Source organism: Ptychodera flava, chromosome 16 (genome assembly GCF_041260155.1).
Source record: "Ptychodera flava strain L36383 chromosome 16, AS_Pfla_20210202, whole genome shotgun sequence".
In the NCBI taxonomy this organism is placed as follows: domain Eukaryota; kingdom Metazoa; phylum Hemichordata; class Enteropneusta; family Ptychoderidae; genus Ptychodera; species Ptychodera flava.
In genome coordinates, this window is record NC_091943.1 from 14,732,283 (window position 1) to 14,747,744 (window position 15,462).

Genomic DNA, 15,462 nt, shown 5'->3' on the forward strand with positions numbered 1-15,462 from the left:
AGACTGAAAGATCCGTCGCTCGAGGGCGCTCTATACCCACCACTCAGGGGGGGGGGGGGGGGGGGGTGTAGACTGAACCTTCATCCCAACTGGAGTCTGAGGAAGTCTGAGGGCGTTGAACCCAGTTCTTGTTTTTAAAACATAATCCTCTCACTTTCTGTGCAGGTTATGCCGCCGTTGGTGTAAGCCCGAGACGACCCTCTGTTCACTACGGGGATCCAATCGAATTGACCTGTAAGGCGTACCACGTCGACGAGCACGTGGACTTCGACTGGAGCTTCAACGCAGCGCCCCTGGCAACAGGACCCCGCCACAGAGTGGAATCAAGATCAGATGGGTAAGGACGCGCTCAAAATCCCATAAGCTGTGTTTTGGATGCACTGCCCACTATTTTTTGATATTTTTCGTTGAACACAACCTCTTTGCTCAACTCCTAACACGAATGTAAACTCTTCAACTCGTCAACACAGCCTGTATGCGAGTGTAATATCAAAGAGTTGTACTTAACAACTGACGTTTCGTTCGATCCAGACTCCGTCTGTCAACAGTTACACCGCACACTGTACAGAGGGGTAATGAATTGCTTTTTCCGAGACTCAAATATGTCGACATATTTGAGAAAAAAAGTATCAGAAAGCGCACTCCTTTTGTAGAGCAGAACAAATGAAATATCATCAAAACTTACAACTGTTGTTCATTTGAAGGTTATATATTTGTTGGGTATTGTAGGGCAGCCAATTGTGTTGATCTGTAAGGTAAATTCAGACATGAAGCAGCCAATTCGCTGTACACAAGTCCACACTCACCATTGCTAACGATAGGTTTGGGCCAAACTATTGTGGGGGGGGGGGGGTGCAGCTTTACCACCAAAGCTCCTGTCGCAGTCGATAAACCTACTTAGTACCTATTGCAACTCTATAGTTCAATCGTGTACATGGTTGTCATTCGAGGCAAAACTTAGTTCTCTTTACCGACTATGAATCCCAAATTTCTATCATATATCTGACGAACGAACGATGGATGGATTCTCGAAAAGATTTGCGCTTGTTACATATATTGTCAGTGCACAACATAAAGGGCACAATTCACAATGATAACATGAGATCGCAAAAGATGCCTCGAAGGAAAATGTGCATGGCCACATTGTCTGATTGATCTTACCCCCGACCCAACCCCTCGCCCCCCCGGTAGAATGGCCTTTATTAGTTTCAAGCAAGGCCAGTTGAAGAAAATTCTTTGTTTGCCGTCCTTGGATTTTCGAAAACCTACCAGCCAGCCAGGGAAATAAACAAACACAGACAAAAATCACAAGTCTATTAACATAAGTTCAATCTTTATTTGGTTTCTTGTAGAAAAGTAATATTTTTATTTGTAATCATGTTAACATTGTTTTTGTTTTCTTAATTTTCTTTGAAAACCTACCAGCACGCGGACGGCAAACATTTTTTTTTATTTAAAGCGCCTAATCTGTCGGTAACAAGGATCTTTGTCCAATCTCTTCGACTATACTCACTCTTGGGTGTCGTAGCCATCAACTTTGCCTTGATATGCGCTTATAAAGACATATAGTTTATCAGTCTCTCGATCTTCCCACTTATTAGAACAATTCTAATTTGTCTCTGTAAAGTTTAGAGGGAAAAGAACTAAAAGGTGAATTTTCCTTGAACAAAAATCATGAACACGTCAAATTGTATTGAAACGCAATGAACCAGTGTTGCAAATGCGATGCACTGTCTTCAATGTGCAATATTTCCGTTGACAAATAAAAATTCTAGTTGGTATTAAAATTATGTTGTCAACAGTAACGTTTTCTGTTTTCGCAATACGTAAATACAATCTGTATTGACAAGTTGGAAATAGCGAATTCGGACATTATTTTAGGAGACTAAATAGCAACAAGAAACCGAATTTCACAACAAAAGTACATGTATGTAAACACTACAACTAGTAGTTTCATGCTAATATGTCTCCCGAAAATCAAAGTCATCAACTTATGAGTTTTGAATTATTTATTCATAATAAAAAAACACACACAATAACTTTGGAAGTCAGTGCAAAAATTTTGGGTGACGTTGGTAACGTAGCGGCTTCAAGATTTGAAAGTCAAAGTGATCGATATTCACTGACACGGTTACTCCCAAGAAAAAAAAATCGACATTCACAATAAGGAAGTAGATAAGAATCTAGAAGAGTCACCTTAAAAAGAGGTGTAAGGTTTTCTTCTGTATTTTGTAGATCTCGCTTGATTATCTCCCCTGCCAAGGACGAAGACAGAGGACAATATACATGCCATGGAAAGACGAGTTCATTACCCACTCTAAGCACTGATGTCACACTGACCTTTGAGGGTGAGTTCATGATAAGGATGATGAAGGGAAGGATGTTTGCTCTATCTGTGATTGCTATCACTCCAGGACCGTCAGAACCTAAATTATGACCTGATTGAAACCCCATTTCTGTTGGCTATTGCGGGAACATCCACAAGTAAACTCTGCCATTTAAGGTGGTATGCGCCTCGAAAGTGAAAGACTTAATTTTTTTTTGCTCAAAATTTTCTAATTGAAACTTTCAAGCATTCTCTTACTAAATCAACAATAAACAATCTACGGTCACCGTGCAAATTTACTAACTAGAGAAACAAATCACCCAACATACACAATATTTGAAATTCAAAGTAGCCGACATCCCTGTGTTAACTCTATGGAGGAGGGGGGGGGGAATTAAATTTGGGATTTTCGAAAAACTAAGACAATGAAAATGTTTCTCTCCCCGGGAGCTTTAAAATGACCCCTACAAGTGGTAGATCAGAAAAGAATTGTAGAAAATTGAGAGCCCAAATATCTGTCCCCGAGGCTGGCCCATCCTATACCTTAAACATAAACTCATGTACAGTTGCCAACTGGTCGGGTTTTTATTGTTTCACCTGCGCTGGACTCGCGGAAGAATCAGGTACCGTGGTCAGATATGCACCGTCGTTTTGATCAAACTGTCGATGTAAGGGATGGTCATGATATTGGCGGGGGGGGGTATTAAGAACGCAAGTTATGCAATTTCTCCCGGTTTCGAAAGTTTGACAAATTTTTCTTTTCGGATTTCGTACAGCATGTGTGTTATTGTCTTTCTGGTTTTTTTTTAATTTTTACCAAATGCTTTTAAACGTTAATCGCCCTTTCCTCACTGGTACCATAATAAGGCATAATATCACGTGACAAAGTTTTGGGATTTTCAGAGAGACTGGCGTAAACCGCTTAACAGTGAGAATAGATTAGGTTTTGTTAAATCACATAGACTTATTTATGGCCGTTTCCTGAATCTCTCTGTAAGTTCCGACGTGAAATTTGGCAGGGGCGTTAACGGTGATGTGAAGTGAGTCCCCTTTAATTTTCCACATGGCTGAAAGTGGTGTCAATTGTACAGAACAAAACGTCTGTAACCAAGCTGCAACGTTTCGTTTCAGGTTGTCATGACAATCACTGGGGCCCTAAGTGTGACGAGAAGTGCGACTGTGAAAATGATGCGAACTGCGATCGACTTCACGGATGCATGTGCAAGGCCACACATTGGTGGGGCGATAAATGTGACAGGCGTAAGTATCAAATAAGTATTTTGAAATGAAAGCGACCAACTTATTCTTCCATTTCTGAGTTTTCCCGAAATTTGAATCGAGACTGGTAGAACTTTACAAAGTAAGCTTTTCGACCATTTTTAGTTTGCTTATTATTTTGCCTTCCCTTCAGATTGTTACTGTAAACAGAACGGAACTTGCGACCGAGAGGAGGGCTTTTGTTCTTGTCCCCAATGGAGCTATGGAAAGCTCTGTCAGTACGTCTGCGAATGCGCAGAAGGAGCGAACAGCTGCGAAGTGAGCAACGGGAGGTGCAACTGCATGCTGGGGTGGTCAGGAGACAAGTGTGATTTTGGTAAGTCAGTCTAACGCGGACAGCTTCACTTCCTTCCCCAGTGCCTACGGAAAAAATTAGTTAAGTAGAAAGGACGCAGTCATTGACAACATGAATACATCATTTTTTATATGAAAAGTCTGTTACATGTGTGGAAATTCTCATCTCAGCATCACATCTCTCAAGAGCAAAGACAAAACGGTAATTAACATAATGCCAAGTTCAAGAATTACACGCGAAGGAACTCACGACTCAGGGGTAACAAACCAGTCGATTTGACCCTTTCCCCATAAAACATCCCTGGCTGCCCCTTTTCCCACAACAAAAGTTCCCACTGTCATCTCTTTGCCCCATGCTGCCAAAAATCATCGGCAGGGCTTGCAGTTCGAGCCGGATACCTATCCTAACGTAACGCAAACGAAAGTATGGGACGAACGTTTTCGAAAACGCCAGAAATCAAATCGAAGCTTCCGGGGGTTTTCATTTGTTTTGCAGACTTGAGGAGACCAGCATTCATAGTAGGTGTCACCGTCTCTGGAATGGTCGTACTCATCGTTGCTGTGGTGGTCGGAATCAAGTGGTATCGCCGGAGAAGATACACCCAAATCAGAGAATCTTCGAAAAAACTTCTCTTCTCGAAAAACGATGATGATGAAGATGATGATGAAGAAGGCGCCCTCTACGACCGAAGACTTTGAGGAAATTCGCAGGCGAACAGCGTGAAGGATACAGAAGAGATTACCCACAATTCAGAACAGAAAAAGTGAAAATATGCCCCAGTAACTCCTTGAGTTATTTCCATGACCCTGTCGTTGAAAATTCACCTCAAACCACAGTTTTAAGCCAAGCATTTTTAAAAAAAGGAAATATTTCAACCCAGTCTTTTAGACTCTTCATTTTTCACAAGAGATTTTGAAAGCAGCCCGTAGTCCGATTAAGTTCTCCAAGTGCATCATTACATAGCCAGACAGAATCAATTGCAATACTTGCCTGTCATGTAGGGGTTTACGGGAACAGGTCGCACTCTATGGATCAAATTTGGACAGCTTTTTTTTGTGGAAATGCAAACTTTCACCTTTCTTCCTAGAGTTAATATCGATCGAGAATTGGCCGCTTTGAATTGCAAATACGGGTTCAGTTTTTATAATTTTTGTCTGTTATATGAAAATCTTGCTCGTTGACCTCTTTATTCTTGATCAAAAAAGATTATGATTTCAAATTGTTACAAGTGTCATGCATAGACAAAAGTTTCAAACTTTCATGTTATGAGATAATAATGGGTTTTGGGTCAAACTATGGTGCTAAAACGCTTAAAACCGACAGATGATCACGCTTTACCGCCAATTTAAAAATCTGATTTAACTATGATGTATGCAGGTGACTGAATCCCTTTGACAATGATAGCCCCTAATATATAAAAAAAACAACGGTGACCCTAACAGGAGATTGCATGATAAAACTCGTCATTCATGGGAAAATAACACTTTTTGAATTTCAATTTCAGTCCTCAACTTCTCGATAAAGTTAATTACAGAGTGTCTACTTTTAAAAATCAAATTAAATGAAACGAAATTGATTAAAATTGTCTGCTTTAAGAAATTAACTATCACAGTAGATAAATTATCGTGACAACATAGTTGTGTTGCCCTTCATTAGCCGGTAATGTTCCGCCAGGAGTGGCAAATTTGCATGCCCGCGATGAAATATTGAATTTTGATGATACAGTTTTGAAAGTTGTATTTGTTTGTTTGTTGGTTGGTTACTCCGAAAAGCATCAACTTTTCTGTTCCGATTTCTATGAAAGGAATGTCTAGGAAGTAGTATTTCAGTGTAGAAATCGACTCATTGACCCACGGGAGTCTCCGCGAAAAGCTTCAACCGGACTCTTGGGCCTAGCGCCTATACTTAGTCATCGAAATCGTTTATCTATACACAAGAAGCAAGATTTAAATGTGCACAATGCTTACTCATCTAAGCCAGACTGAAAACATGCTGGACCCAGGCTGAACAATTTTACAAATCACCATAATCATAGGGGTGCAGATGCTTCATAAAGCTAGAGAGGCCCCCTAGGAAACCCAAATTGGTTTCGTAATAAAGCACAATGTTCTTCAGCCTGTATTTAAATTAAGCCTATTGATCAGACTTCAAGTTTTACGTTGAAGTTCACTGCCGTTACATCACCATAATTGAAAATTATCAAAGTGATGAATAATCGATGGTTAACAGTCAACGTAAATAGTACTGATTTTATTTTCCTTTTTTGTGTAAAACACGCGGACCCTAAGATGATGTTGAATTTTAATTCACTAGCAGCTAAACACAAAACTCTTATTTCTTACTTTAATTCTCCGTAATGGAATAGCTTCTCATATACTATATTTAAAACAATATTGGAAACTTGACTTCAATAATTAAGCATGAAGATTAAGATCTGTTCTGTTCAGATGTGAGTTTAGAGGCAGTTTCATAGCGACCTCACTTTTTTTTTAAAGTACAAGTATCACATTGTGTGAAATGTTTACTCCTTTGATGGGAACATTATTGTATGCTGTCTACATAGCTGTAGCGTATTTTTTAAAAAGCGGTATCCACCCTCGGAAGACGTTTTTGATTCATCACGAATGCAACTTTTTGTTTTTCCGAGGTAACGGGACAATAAATGCGCCATTTGAACGCGTACGTTTGTACGTTTCCCCTTTCACGCGACACGTATTTTAATATTGTATACCTCACAATATTTAGAGTGATATTTGATTAAGAGGGGTCCGTCGCGAGAAATGAAGATGATTTTTCGGTGAATTCGATCCGATTATAGATGAGTAGGTAGCCGTGCAGGAGTTAAATATCATTGGCAAAAAACGCTTTTTCCTTCGCTCGCCATGCGAGACTATAAAGTTAGAAAAAACGTTCCCTTACGAGAGTGAGAAAACTCAAAACTCTCACGCCAATGATATCGTCAAGACAGTTTTTCTCTGTTCTCATTGTCACTTAGAACAAATCCGCTTCTACAATGAAGTTTTTAATTCCGGCATTACTATACATTTAAGAGGAGAGACAGAATGATCAGGCATGTTTCGGACATGTGATGTAGATCTACAATTATAAATAGTCTGAGAATGTGACTTTATATCACTTGTGGTTTATAAGATTACGACACAGTCTATGCCCGAAGGGCTAATAGCTTTGATATTGCTCATGTTTTCACATTTTTTTCATGTTAGCTACAGTGTCTTGTTCTATTTCTCATAAGCATGTCGAGATGTTTAGTATTTCAGCTTGTCAGCTCAGCCTGTACATGTGTAGACTGCATTGTTATTGTTGACAAGTGAATTCTGGTCCGGACTAGGAGTCGAATGTAAACAATGTGTGTTTTAATTATGTAGGCGATGTGGCGACAATCTAAATAGTTTGTTTCAACATAAGCTTACTGGGGGGAATTTAGAACAAAATCTTTGAATTGATATAATAAACAAAACGTAAAAGTAATCAAAACTTACAGTCGCTGGCCCATTGAGGGTACTGTCATGAGCGTTTCCACACGGTGGGGAGCGTCTTGCTGCAATATACTTTAAAACTTAATTTTTTTAATTTTTAGAATTTATTTGATACATGTAATATCATTCCGACCGCACAACCCTATTTTCTGTCATAGCATGTAATTTTACGGTGACATGACTTTCAAAGTGAAGAAAAGACGATAGCCAAGCGATGTTGGTGAAATTGAGATTGCGGTATCTGGTGGCACAGCCGTATACTGCCGACAAGACCAAACCATTGAATTTCCTTTGAAAGGGAATTTCATGAAGAACTTTTTATGTATTTTAGGAGGTGTCATTAGAAACAACAATCAAAGGTTATAGCCAGTACTATTAGCGTTGTAGTCTAGTTCTCAATTATCAGTAATTGTTGAGAGTGTTTGAAGCCATTTCCAAGAAAGTGTCTCCAGTTTGTCGTTAGCCATTCAGTATTCTGTATGATGATTGTGTTCGACCTGTAGCAATGTTTTCCTATTTGTTCATAGCATAAATATATGTATATCATTTTGACGTAAGCATGAAATGATTATAAATCTATGGAGTGCAAAGTGTACATTATTAAAAGATTTATAGTGTTGTACAGACTGGTCACTAAATATGTGTCTTCTCTGCGAGGGATAGGAATTTTTTTTTATCGCTTGACAACTTTTCAAGTTTTTTTTTCTGTAGAGAATCGTCATATGGATATATTTCAAGATTTTGATCTCGGTAATAACTTGTTAATTTTTATTACAAATTAACCTTTTCACTTGTAAATAAATGTACTTCTCTGAAAGTCAGAAATACTCCAAGACTGTAGTGGTCCTCTTAAGTTTCCTACTCATAGGGCAATGACACCCGTAAATATGTCAACCTGCGACATTTTGAGGTAGAACGCGCCTTTGGGACAGATATTTGGACTCTCAAACATTTCTAATCTACCACTTGTGCGGATTAATTTTATAGCTCTTGGAGTAAGAACAATTTTCACCGACTCAATTTTCCGAAAATCGAACGTTTCTATTTTTTTTTCATAGAACTTACACAGGGACGGCAGCCATTTTGAATTTTCAAATATGGGTTAATGTAACTAAATGTAATTCGTTTCTCTAGCACCAAACTTCGCACGGTGATCCCTGGCTTTTATTCTTGACTTGGTAAGAGAATGATCTAAAATGTCATTGCGGAAAGGTTGAGCAAAAGTTTATGTCTTTCTTAAGAGGCGCATACTACCTTAAAGACAAAAAAATCATTCGAGTTGTCTGCGCATGATCAGTAACTTTCGTTTGTTTGTTTGTTTGCTCTGTCTGTAGAGTTGAATGTTCTATTTACCGCGATGCATACTTAATAGCGAGCGCAGCGAGAGCGGCCGAAGGCCGCTCGCGAAGCGAGCATTAAGACTAATGCGTGTACAAGAAATTTAGAATGGAATCTCTATATACCTACGAGTTTGAAAAGAGAGCACAGTTCCATGGAGGCGGCCATTTTGAATACTTTCACACGGATTGCGTGAAATTAAAGATATCATCTACCACAAAAACTACTCGACAATGTGTATTGCCGACAAAAGAATCTCTCTGTTCAAAGAAAATGTGAAATTTGTTTCAAAATGACTATTTTCGATCACTTGTGAAGGCCCGGATCGGTCGTCACTAGGCGCCGCCATTTTTAAACAAGCCTACTCTCGCGAGAACGAACGGTCAACTCACGCGAGAATTAAAAATAGTGTGCTGAGAGCTAGCTACCGACGGAATATCAAGTACGTGTTTTACATTAGACTGCCTCTGTTCCCGCCCCTGTTTAATATAATAAACTGATCGGAATCATATAATTTACCAGTTTTAAATAATTTTTGTTAGTGAACTTGGCATTTCCGAGTTAAATTGCTATAAATGTTATTCTAGAAAACATTGACAAAAATTCAACCTCAACGAGTCAATGGCTAAGTTATGAATCATGCATCAAACACAGAAATTAGCATGCTATTTGCCTGAAAACATCAATGACGATATACTACGCTGCGCTCGCTCTCAGGTCAGACCTGTTACTTAATATTTACTACACCCAACGTTCAACAGTTCAACAATAATTATTTTGTGTCCAGTTCATTGATATGTGACTTTCTGTGTGGACTAAAATGTGTCTTGTTCGTTCATTTTCAAACAGCGTTTAATTATTTGATGATTGATTATACTCTGACGAAAACTGCAATGTCAAGTATTGAAACAAGTATCAAAAAGTCACCACGACTGCCCTCGAAGGTATATATCAAAGTCAAACTTATGTTGATTAACGAACTTGCCGTTGAACCTTGAACTACATTAAGGCATTATGCGCCTCGAAAGTGAAACTTTCGCTGAAACTTTCCTTAAAGAATCTTTCGACCATTCTCTTTAAAAATCAAGAATAAAAATCGGGGGTCACTGTCCAAATTTTGGTACTGGGGAAACAAATAATCCAAGATTTACCGACATGGCCGCCACCCCTGTGTTAACTCTATGGAGAAAAAATAAAATTTTCCAATTTCGAAGAACTCTGCCCATGAAAAGTTTTCTTACACCAAGAGCTTTAAAATTAACCCCACAAGTGGTAGATCAGAAAAGAAAAGAAAACGTAAAAGTTTGAGCATTCGAATATTTGTCCCCGAAGCGCGTTCTACCTTAATATTTAAAAGTTTGTACGTTCCTAACGGTTTACTCTTGAATAAGGAACGTCACGTAAGGGTACGGATTTCAGTAATTTTACTGACCCTTTTTATGTGTCTACGTCAACGACAATCATTGCAATGCACAAAACATAGCATAAGTTAAAAGCCATTTCGGTTGAAACGACAAGACGGAAGAATGTTTGGCTGACGGTGAGATATTGTACGAATCAACAGAATCCTAGGGGGTCTGAGGTAGATAGGATGCTCCTCTTGGACAGATGTATGAACTTGCAATTTTTTTACTTTACTTTTCTGGTCTACCTTGTGTGAATTCGTTTTGGAGCAAGCAAAGTTTTCACCGTTTTTCTTTTGCGAAAATCGAAAATTTAATCCCCCGTAGAGTTAGCAAATGGATGGCAGCCATTTTGAATTTCAGGTGTGGGTAAATGTTGGGGTAATTTGTTTCTCTGTATCAATAACCCATGATGTTTTCCTTAATTTTGAAAGATGATGGTTTAAAGTGAGAACAATTTGAGCAAAAGTGTGAGTCTTTCAGTTTCCAGGCGCGTACTAATATCGTAGCAGGATTTGGACCCTGTGTTCTAAAGGCGAAAAAGATATTTCACGTCATTTCTCAGCAGTGATAATCGCTAAAAACCACCAATGATCGATCAACGCGTACTGTAGGCGCATAGATAACACCGAATATCGATTCATCTGATTGGGCGTCATATCGGCATAAATTCAGAAAGACGTCTTATCATCGTTCTTGCCAAAGAGCGGTGGCATGAACTTTTTAATGAAGCATGAGTAAGTAGGTGTATGCAAATGTTTTCATTTGGTTAACCAGGCTAAAGGGGATGGGGTCAAACAAACTGGAGCCGAGAGTTAGAGGTCATCATAGTGACGCGATCGAGAATGAGAGAAAAAACCAAACAAAGAGGAACTGAAGTAGATATCCAGAGGAAGATAAGAAAAATAACCCATTTAAACCTTAATCTTGGTTTGATAAAAGAAAAAAAAATAAATACGCCGTATTTCCGTTTCCATAGTTCCAATCTCGCGGTTATTATTTCCCTATTAGCCGATTCGAGACTCGTCCAATGACCCGCATCCATCCGAACGTGCATTCGATCCTCAACACGGACGGTGCGTCCGCTCACTTAGCAACCGGATCCCTGTCAGCACCGTTGCTAAGAGACACGATGACGCGTACTTTGGCATGTGGGGTGAAAGCTTCCTCCCGTGTTTAAGGTAGAATGCGCCACGGGGACAGATATTCCGGACTCTCAATTTTTTACAATACTTTTCTGGTCTATCACTACTGGGGGGGGGGGGGGGCTCATTTTAAAGCTCTTAGCAAGAAAATATTCTTTTCTCCCATAGAATTAGTACAGGGATGGCAGCCATTTTGAATTGTTTGTTGTTTGCTAATGAAGAGAGTAGACAACAATGTTTCTGGCACAACGAAGGGTTTTTTGTAAGAGCCTTGTTACATAATCATACGATGGCATCGGAAAGAGTTTGCCCGTCAACAAATGTATTTCATTTTTGAAATGCCAACGAATGATTGTTTTCTTTCAGGTCCGCATAGAGATTACGCGGTTAAGTGACATCATTTTATATTGCATGTTCCAAAAAATGATCGTTCAGCGTTTAGTGTTCCGATTTCTCAACAGTTTCTCAGTTGCATATTTGCAACTACCAACCCTATCGACATGCTGCTGCGCACTTCAGCTTGTTATAAGAGAGAGAACGCACTCTTGGAACAAATTTTCGGGCACACAAAATCTGACAGCTTGCGTAGAATTTTTCGACAACGTGCACACAAAGTGGAATTTTAGCTTTTTTCTCCTTAATTTTTCCCACAGTAAATGGCGCTATTTTGACTTTGAAATATCGTTAAATTTTAGGTAAATTGCCGCTCTGATTGAATCTAATTAAATTCTGATTAAATTTTACCATTTGAAATCTTATTAGATTACTTTTAATAACCAATTTGAGAATAGCGTCTGTAACTTTGCTTTACATGGTATGAGCTAAAGTTTAAGGTAGTATGCGCCTCGAAAGTGAAAGACTTAAAAACTTTTGCTGAAACTTTCCTCAAAGAATCTTTCAACCATTCTCTTTCAAAATCAAGAATAAAAATCAGGGGTTACAGTACAAGTTTTGGTACTAGAGAAACAAATTATTCAAGTTTTACCCATATTTGAAATTCAAAATGGCCGCCATCCCTGCGTTAATTCTATGGAGAAAAATAAAATTTTCGATTTTTCAAAAAAAACTAAGACGGTGAAAGTCTTTCTTATTCCAGGTACTTCGAAATGAGACCTCACAAGTGGTATATCAGAAAAGAATTGTAAAAGTTTGAAACTCCGAATATCTGTCCCCGAGGCGCATTCTACCTTAAAACGTTCTCTGTCGAGATACGTACTTCCGTAAACTGAACGCTCATGTACGATGAGTAGTAGAATACTAATTCCATGGATCCAGACTTTACACATTCGGCTCCTGAACATAATGCGTACCACAACTGCCTGAGACAATCTGTTAATTAAGTTTAATAGACAAGCAAACTTTGCTTTCAAAATTCGCTCAGCGTGGCTCTCTGTTAAGTGCGAAGTGTTGAGGATGCTTGGTTCAGTTGCCAGGGGAGACAACTTGGGGACAGCTGGAATTTGTACACGCCCAAGTCGAGCACAGCGGGAATTCGATGTTATGGGCATCCACTTTGGTATAGGATAGAACTTGTTAGCGGACGGTTCAAACGCTGCGTCTGATCAGAGGGAAGTGCATAAACCGTGGCGAGAAAAATAACACACGGAGAGAAGCGATGACCGTTCGAGATCCGTGTCTCTTAGTATTCCCCCTCTCTTCCCAGTCTGTGATGCATAAAGTGACGTTCAGTCTTCAAATGTAATTCTATTGGACATTCAAAGACTGCGATGTTTAGAATAGACAGCTCGCCATTGCAACGACGATTCCGTGGGATGAACGCGCAGTGCAGAGACGCCGGTGAACATTGTAGGTGCACAAGCCCACAACTTATTTTAAGTACCCTGTATTTTTAACCTCTGTTCAGTTTTTTACATTTGAGTAAGTTTTTGAAAATATTCACTTGTGCGCTTGTTTCTGAATGGAGCCTAAAACAAAATAAACAAAAAACAAATGCAAACCCCCAAAAAACCCCAAAAAAACAAAACAAAACAAACAAAACGACATGGATAAAATCACGATCAGTACTTTTATAAGAGACCCTATGGTTAATGTACTTATACTTTAATATCTCGAGAAATGATTAAAAATAAATAAATAAAATTGTCAGATCCAAGTAAACAGAATCCCAGCATCATATAGTGAAAGAATATTGACCATTTGAAGCTCGCAACTTTGCTTGTGTGACTGAATTTCTCCAAAACTAAATCGGGACATCGTTCATATAATATCAAACATCACAGCAATAACTATCGTAAAGAGCTTTGGACAAAAGTTGCTATTTACGAAACCTGAAAAATATACCATCGGGGTAATAGTGTGAGCTGAGTGAAATCAGATTCGTTTTCACTCGCATATGACTCCATCGAAAATACAATGAAACAAATCGGCAGTTTCAGAATGAATGTTATGAGAACCCAAATTAGAGAAATATCCCAAAAATGTAAGATTTAATTGAACCATAATTTGAAAAAAAAAACCTGACTGAGGTTATCCAGGTTATCCAGAACAGTATCTGCTTCTTTTGTTTTTAAAGAAATGTCAGAATTTTTAGATTCAGTTTACGAACGACGACGACAATTACGACAGGTATTCAACTCTTCTCTGCTGCTAATAGTAGGGCTGAACATGGATGTCCTATACTTGTAGTAGTGGACGCATACGATTTACATCCGAAAAATGTATCGATCGATTCTCGATGATGGCCACAATCAACAAGAAAAACAAAAACAACAACAACAACAACAAGCTGTGACTTTCGACATTTTCACAGAATAATAATTTTTATTGCTTTTGCGCATTAGCTAATAGCCCTGAGCATACCTTTACGGCTATGCAGAGAGGTAAATACCGAGAAGTTAAAGGGAATTAGTGTATACAGATGATGTTTGCTTCGTCGTCGATGGAAAAAAAAAGAAATGTGCTAAAAGTATTCTACACATTTTGAAATTTTACGGTAGCACGCGCTCAACAGAAGTTTAAGTTCAAACCTTTCTCTAGCAAATTTTAACTATTCTCTTTTTGCAACCCAGATTAACCAGGGGTCACAATGCAAAAGTTTGGTCTACAGAAACAAATTTTACTAATATTTGAAATTAAATATGCAATACCTTCCATTACGTTTCTTGAGAAAAAAACCCAAATATTTTCGATTCTCGCAAAACTAAGCCAGTAAAAACGTCATTACCGCACAGGCTCCAAACCGAGTCCACGCGAGCAGCGGACAACAACACTATGGTAAACATTTGGGGCACTCCAAAAATTGTCCCCGGGGTTCATTCTGGATCATTGTCTGTTCACCACACTTTTGATTTAAAATGTGGCAATCTGAATATTCTTCACAGAAAAGAACTCCGCTGTGTAAAGTTCAGGGGTAGTTATGACGCTTTCAATGTCAATTTATCATTCCTTTTGAAGCGTTTGGAAAAAATAAAATGTTTAACGCTGTGTTGCAGAAGAGATCACTAAATAGGATGTTTTATGCGATGAGCAATGGTTTTTGAAAATTAAATATAGTTCGGAAATTAGTCAGATGAATACCAAAAGGAGGAAGAAGTGCGGTGGAATTTTTTCCGGGCTGATAACAGTTATGAGAAAACTGGAGACAGGCGATTGAATGGAGTCAGGCGACGGAACAGTTAGGCGATGATCATAGGACGCATAGAGATTCAAGTGTGTCAGAACGAGGCTGAGTGTTGAAGACATGTAAATTATCGTGGATCCCCGTAATTTTGTAAAAAAATTAACTTTAAACATAACCGTTGTTGAAGAAGTTTTAGCTCGATCGCGGAAATGTTACGGTGTAGCTGATTGAACCGGATGGGTTTTTGTTCCTCATACTTGCTGGCCCGGATGTGAAACACGGGCTTCCTGCCAAGGTCTCTAAACTGGTTTCAAATCGGAGATTATTAGTGACGTCAACAAACACTCTCTGAGTCAAAACAGTGTTACATTCGCAAAATGCGTTTGAGAAGGGATAATTAGCACGGTCGTACATTAAAATTAATCTGACTTATTTTAAAGAAACTTCATTAGACGATTCAATCAAATTGTTCACATATTTCCCTCTTTTCCGATAAATTAAGCTACGGCTTGTTGAGGGGCCGTGATTAAAATTGCAATCTTCCTGCATGCTGGTCTCACAAGTTTTGTCTCTCAAAACAGTTACTTCGTAACAAGCGGT

General features: G+C 38.8%; 1 protein-coding gene across 1 annotated transcript in view; it reads left to right on the top strand.

Moving 5' to 3' along the window:
- Window positions 1–8,229, top strand: part of LOC139114092 (uncharacterized) — a 19,348-nt gene extending 11,119 nt beyond the window's left edge. The window contains exons 10-14 of the mRNA XM_070675611.1: window positions 166–337; window positions 2,236–2,348; window positions 3,458–3,586; window positions 3,738–3,920; window positions 4,395–8,229. Of these exons, the coding sequence (XP_070531712.1) occupies window positions 166–337; window positions 2,236–2,348; window positions 3,458–3,586; window positions 3,738–3,920; window positions 4,395–4,597 (800 nt within the window). The 3' untranslated portion in view covers window positions 4,598–8,229. The remainder of the gene's footprint in view (window positions 1–165; window positions 338–2,235; window positions 2,349–3,457; window positions 3,587–3,737; window positions 3,921–4,394) is intronic.
- The last annotated feature ends 7,233 nt before the right edge of the window (window positions 8,230–15,462 follow it).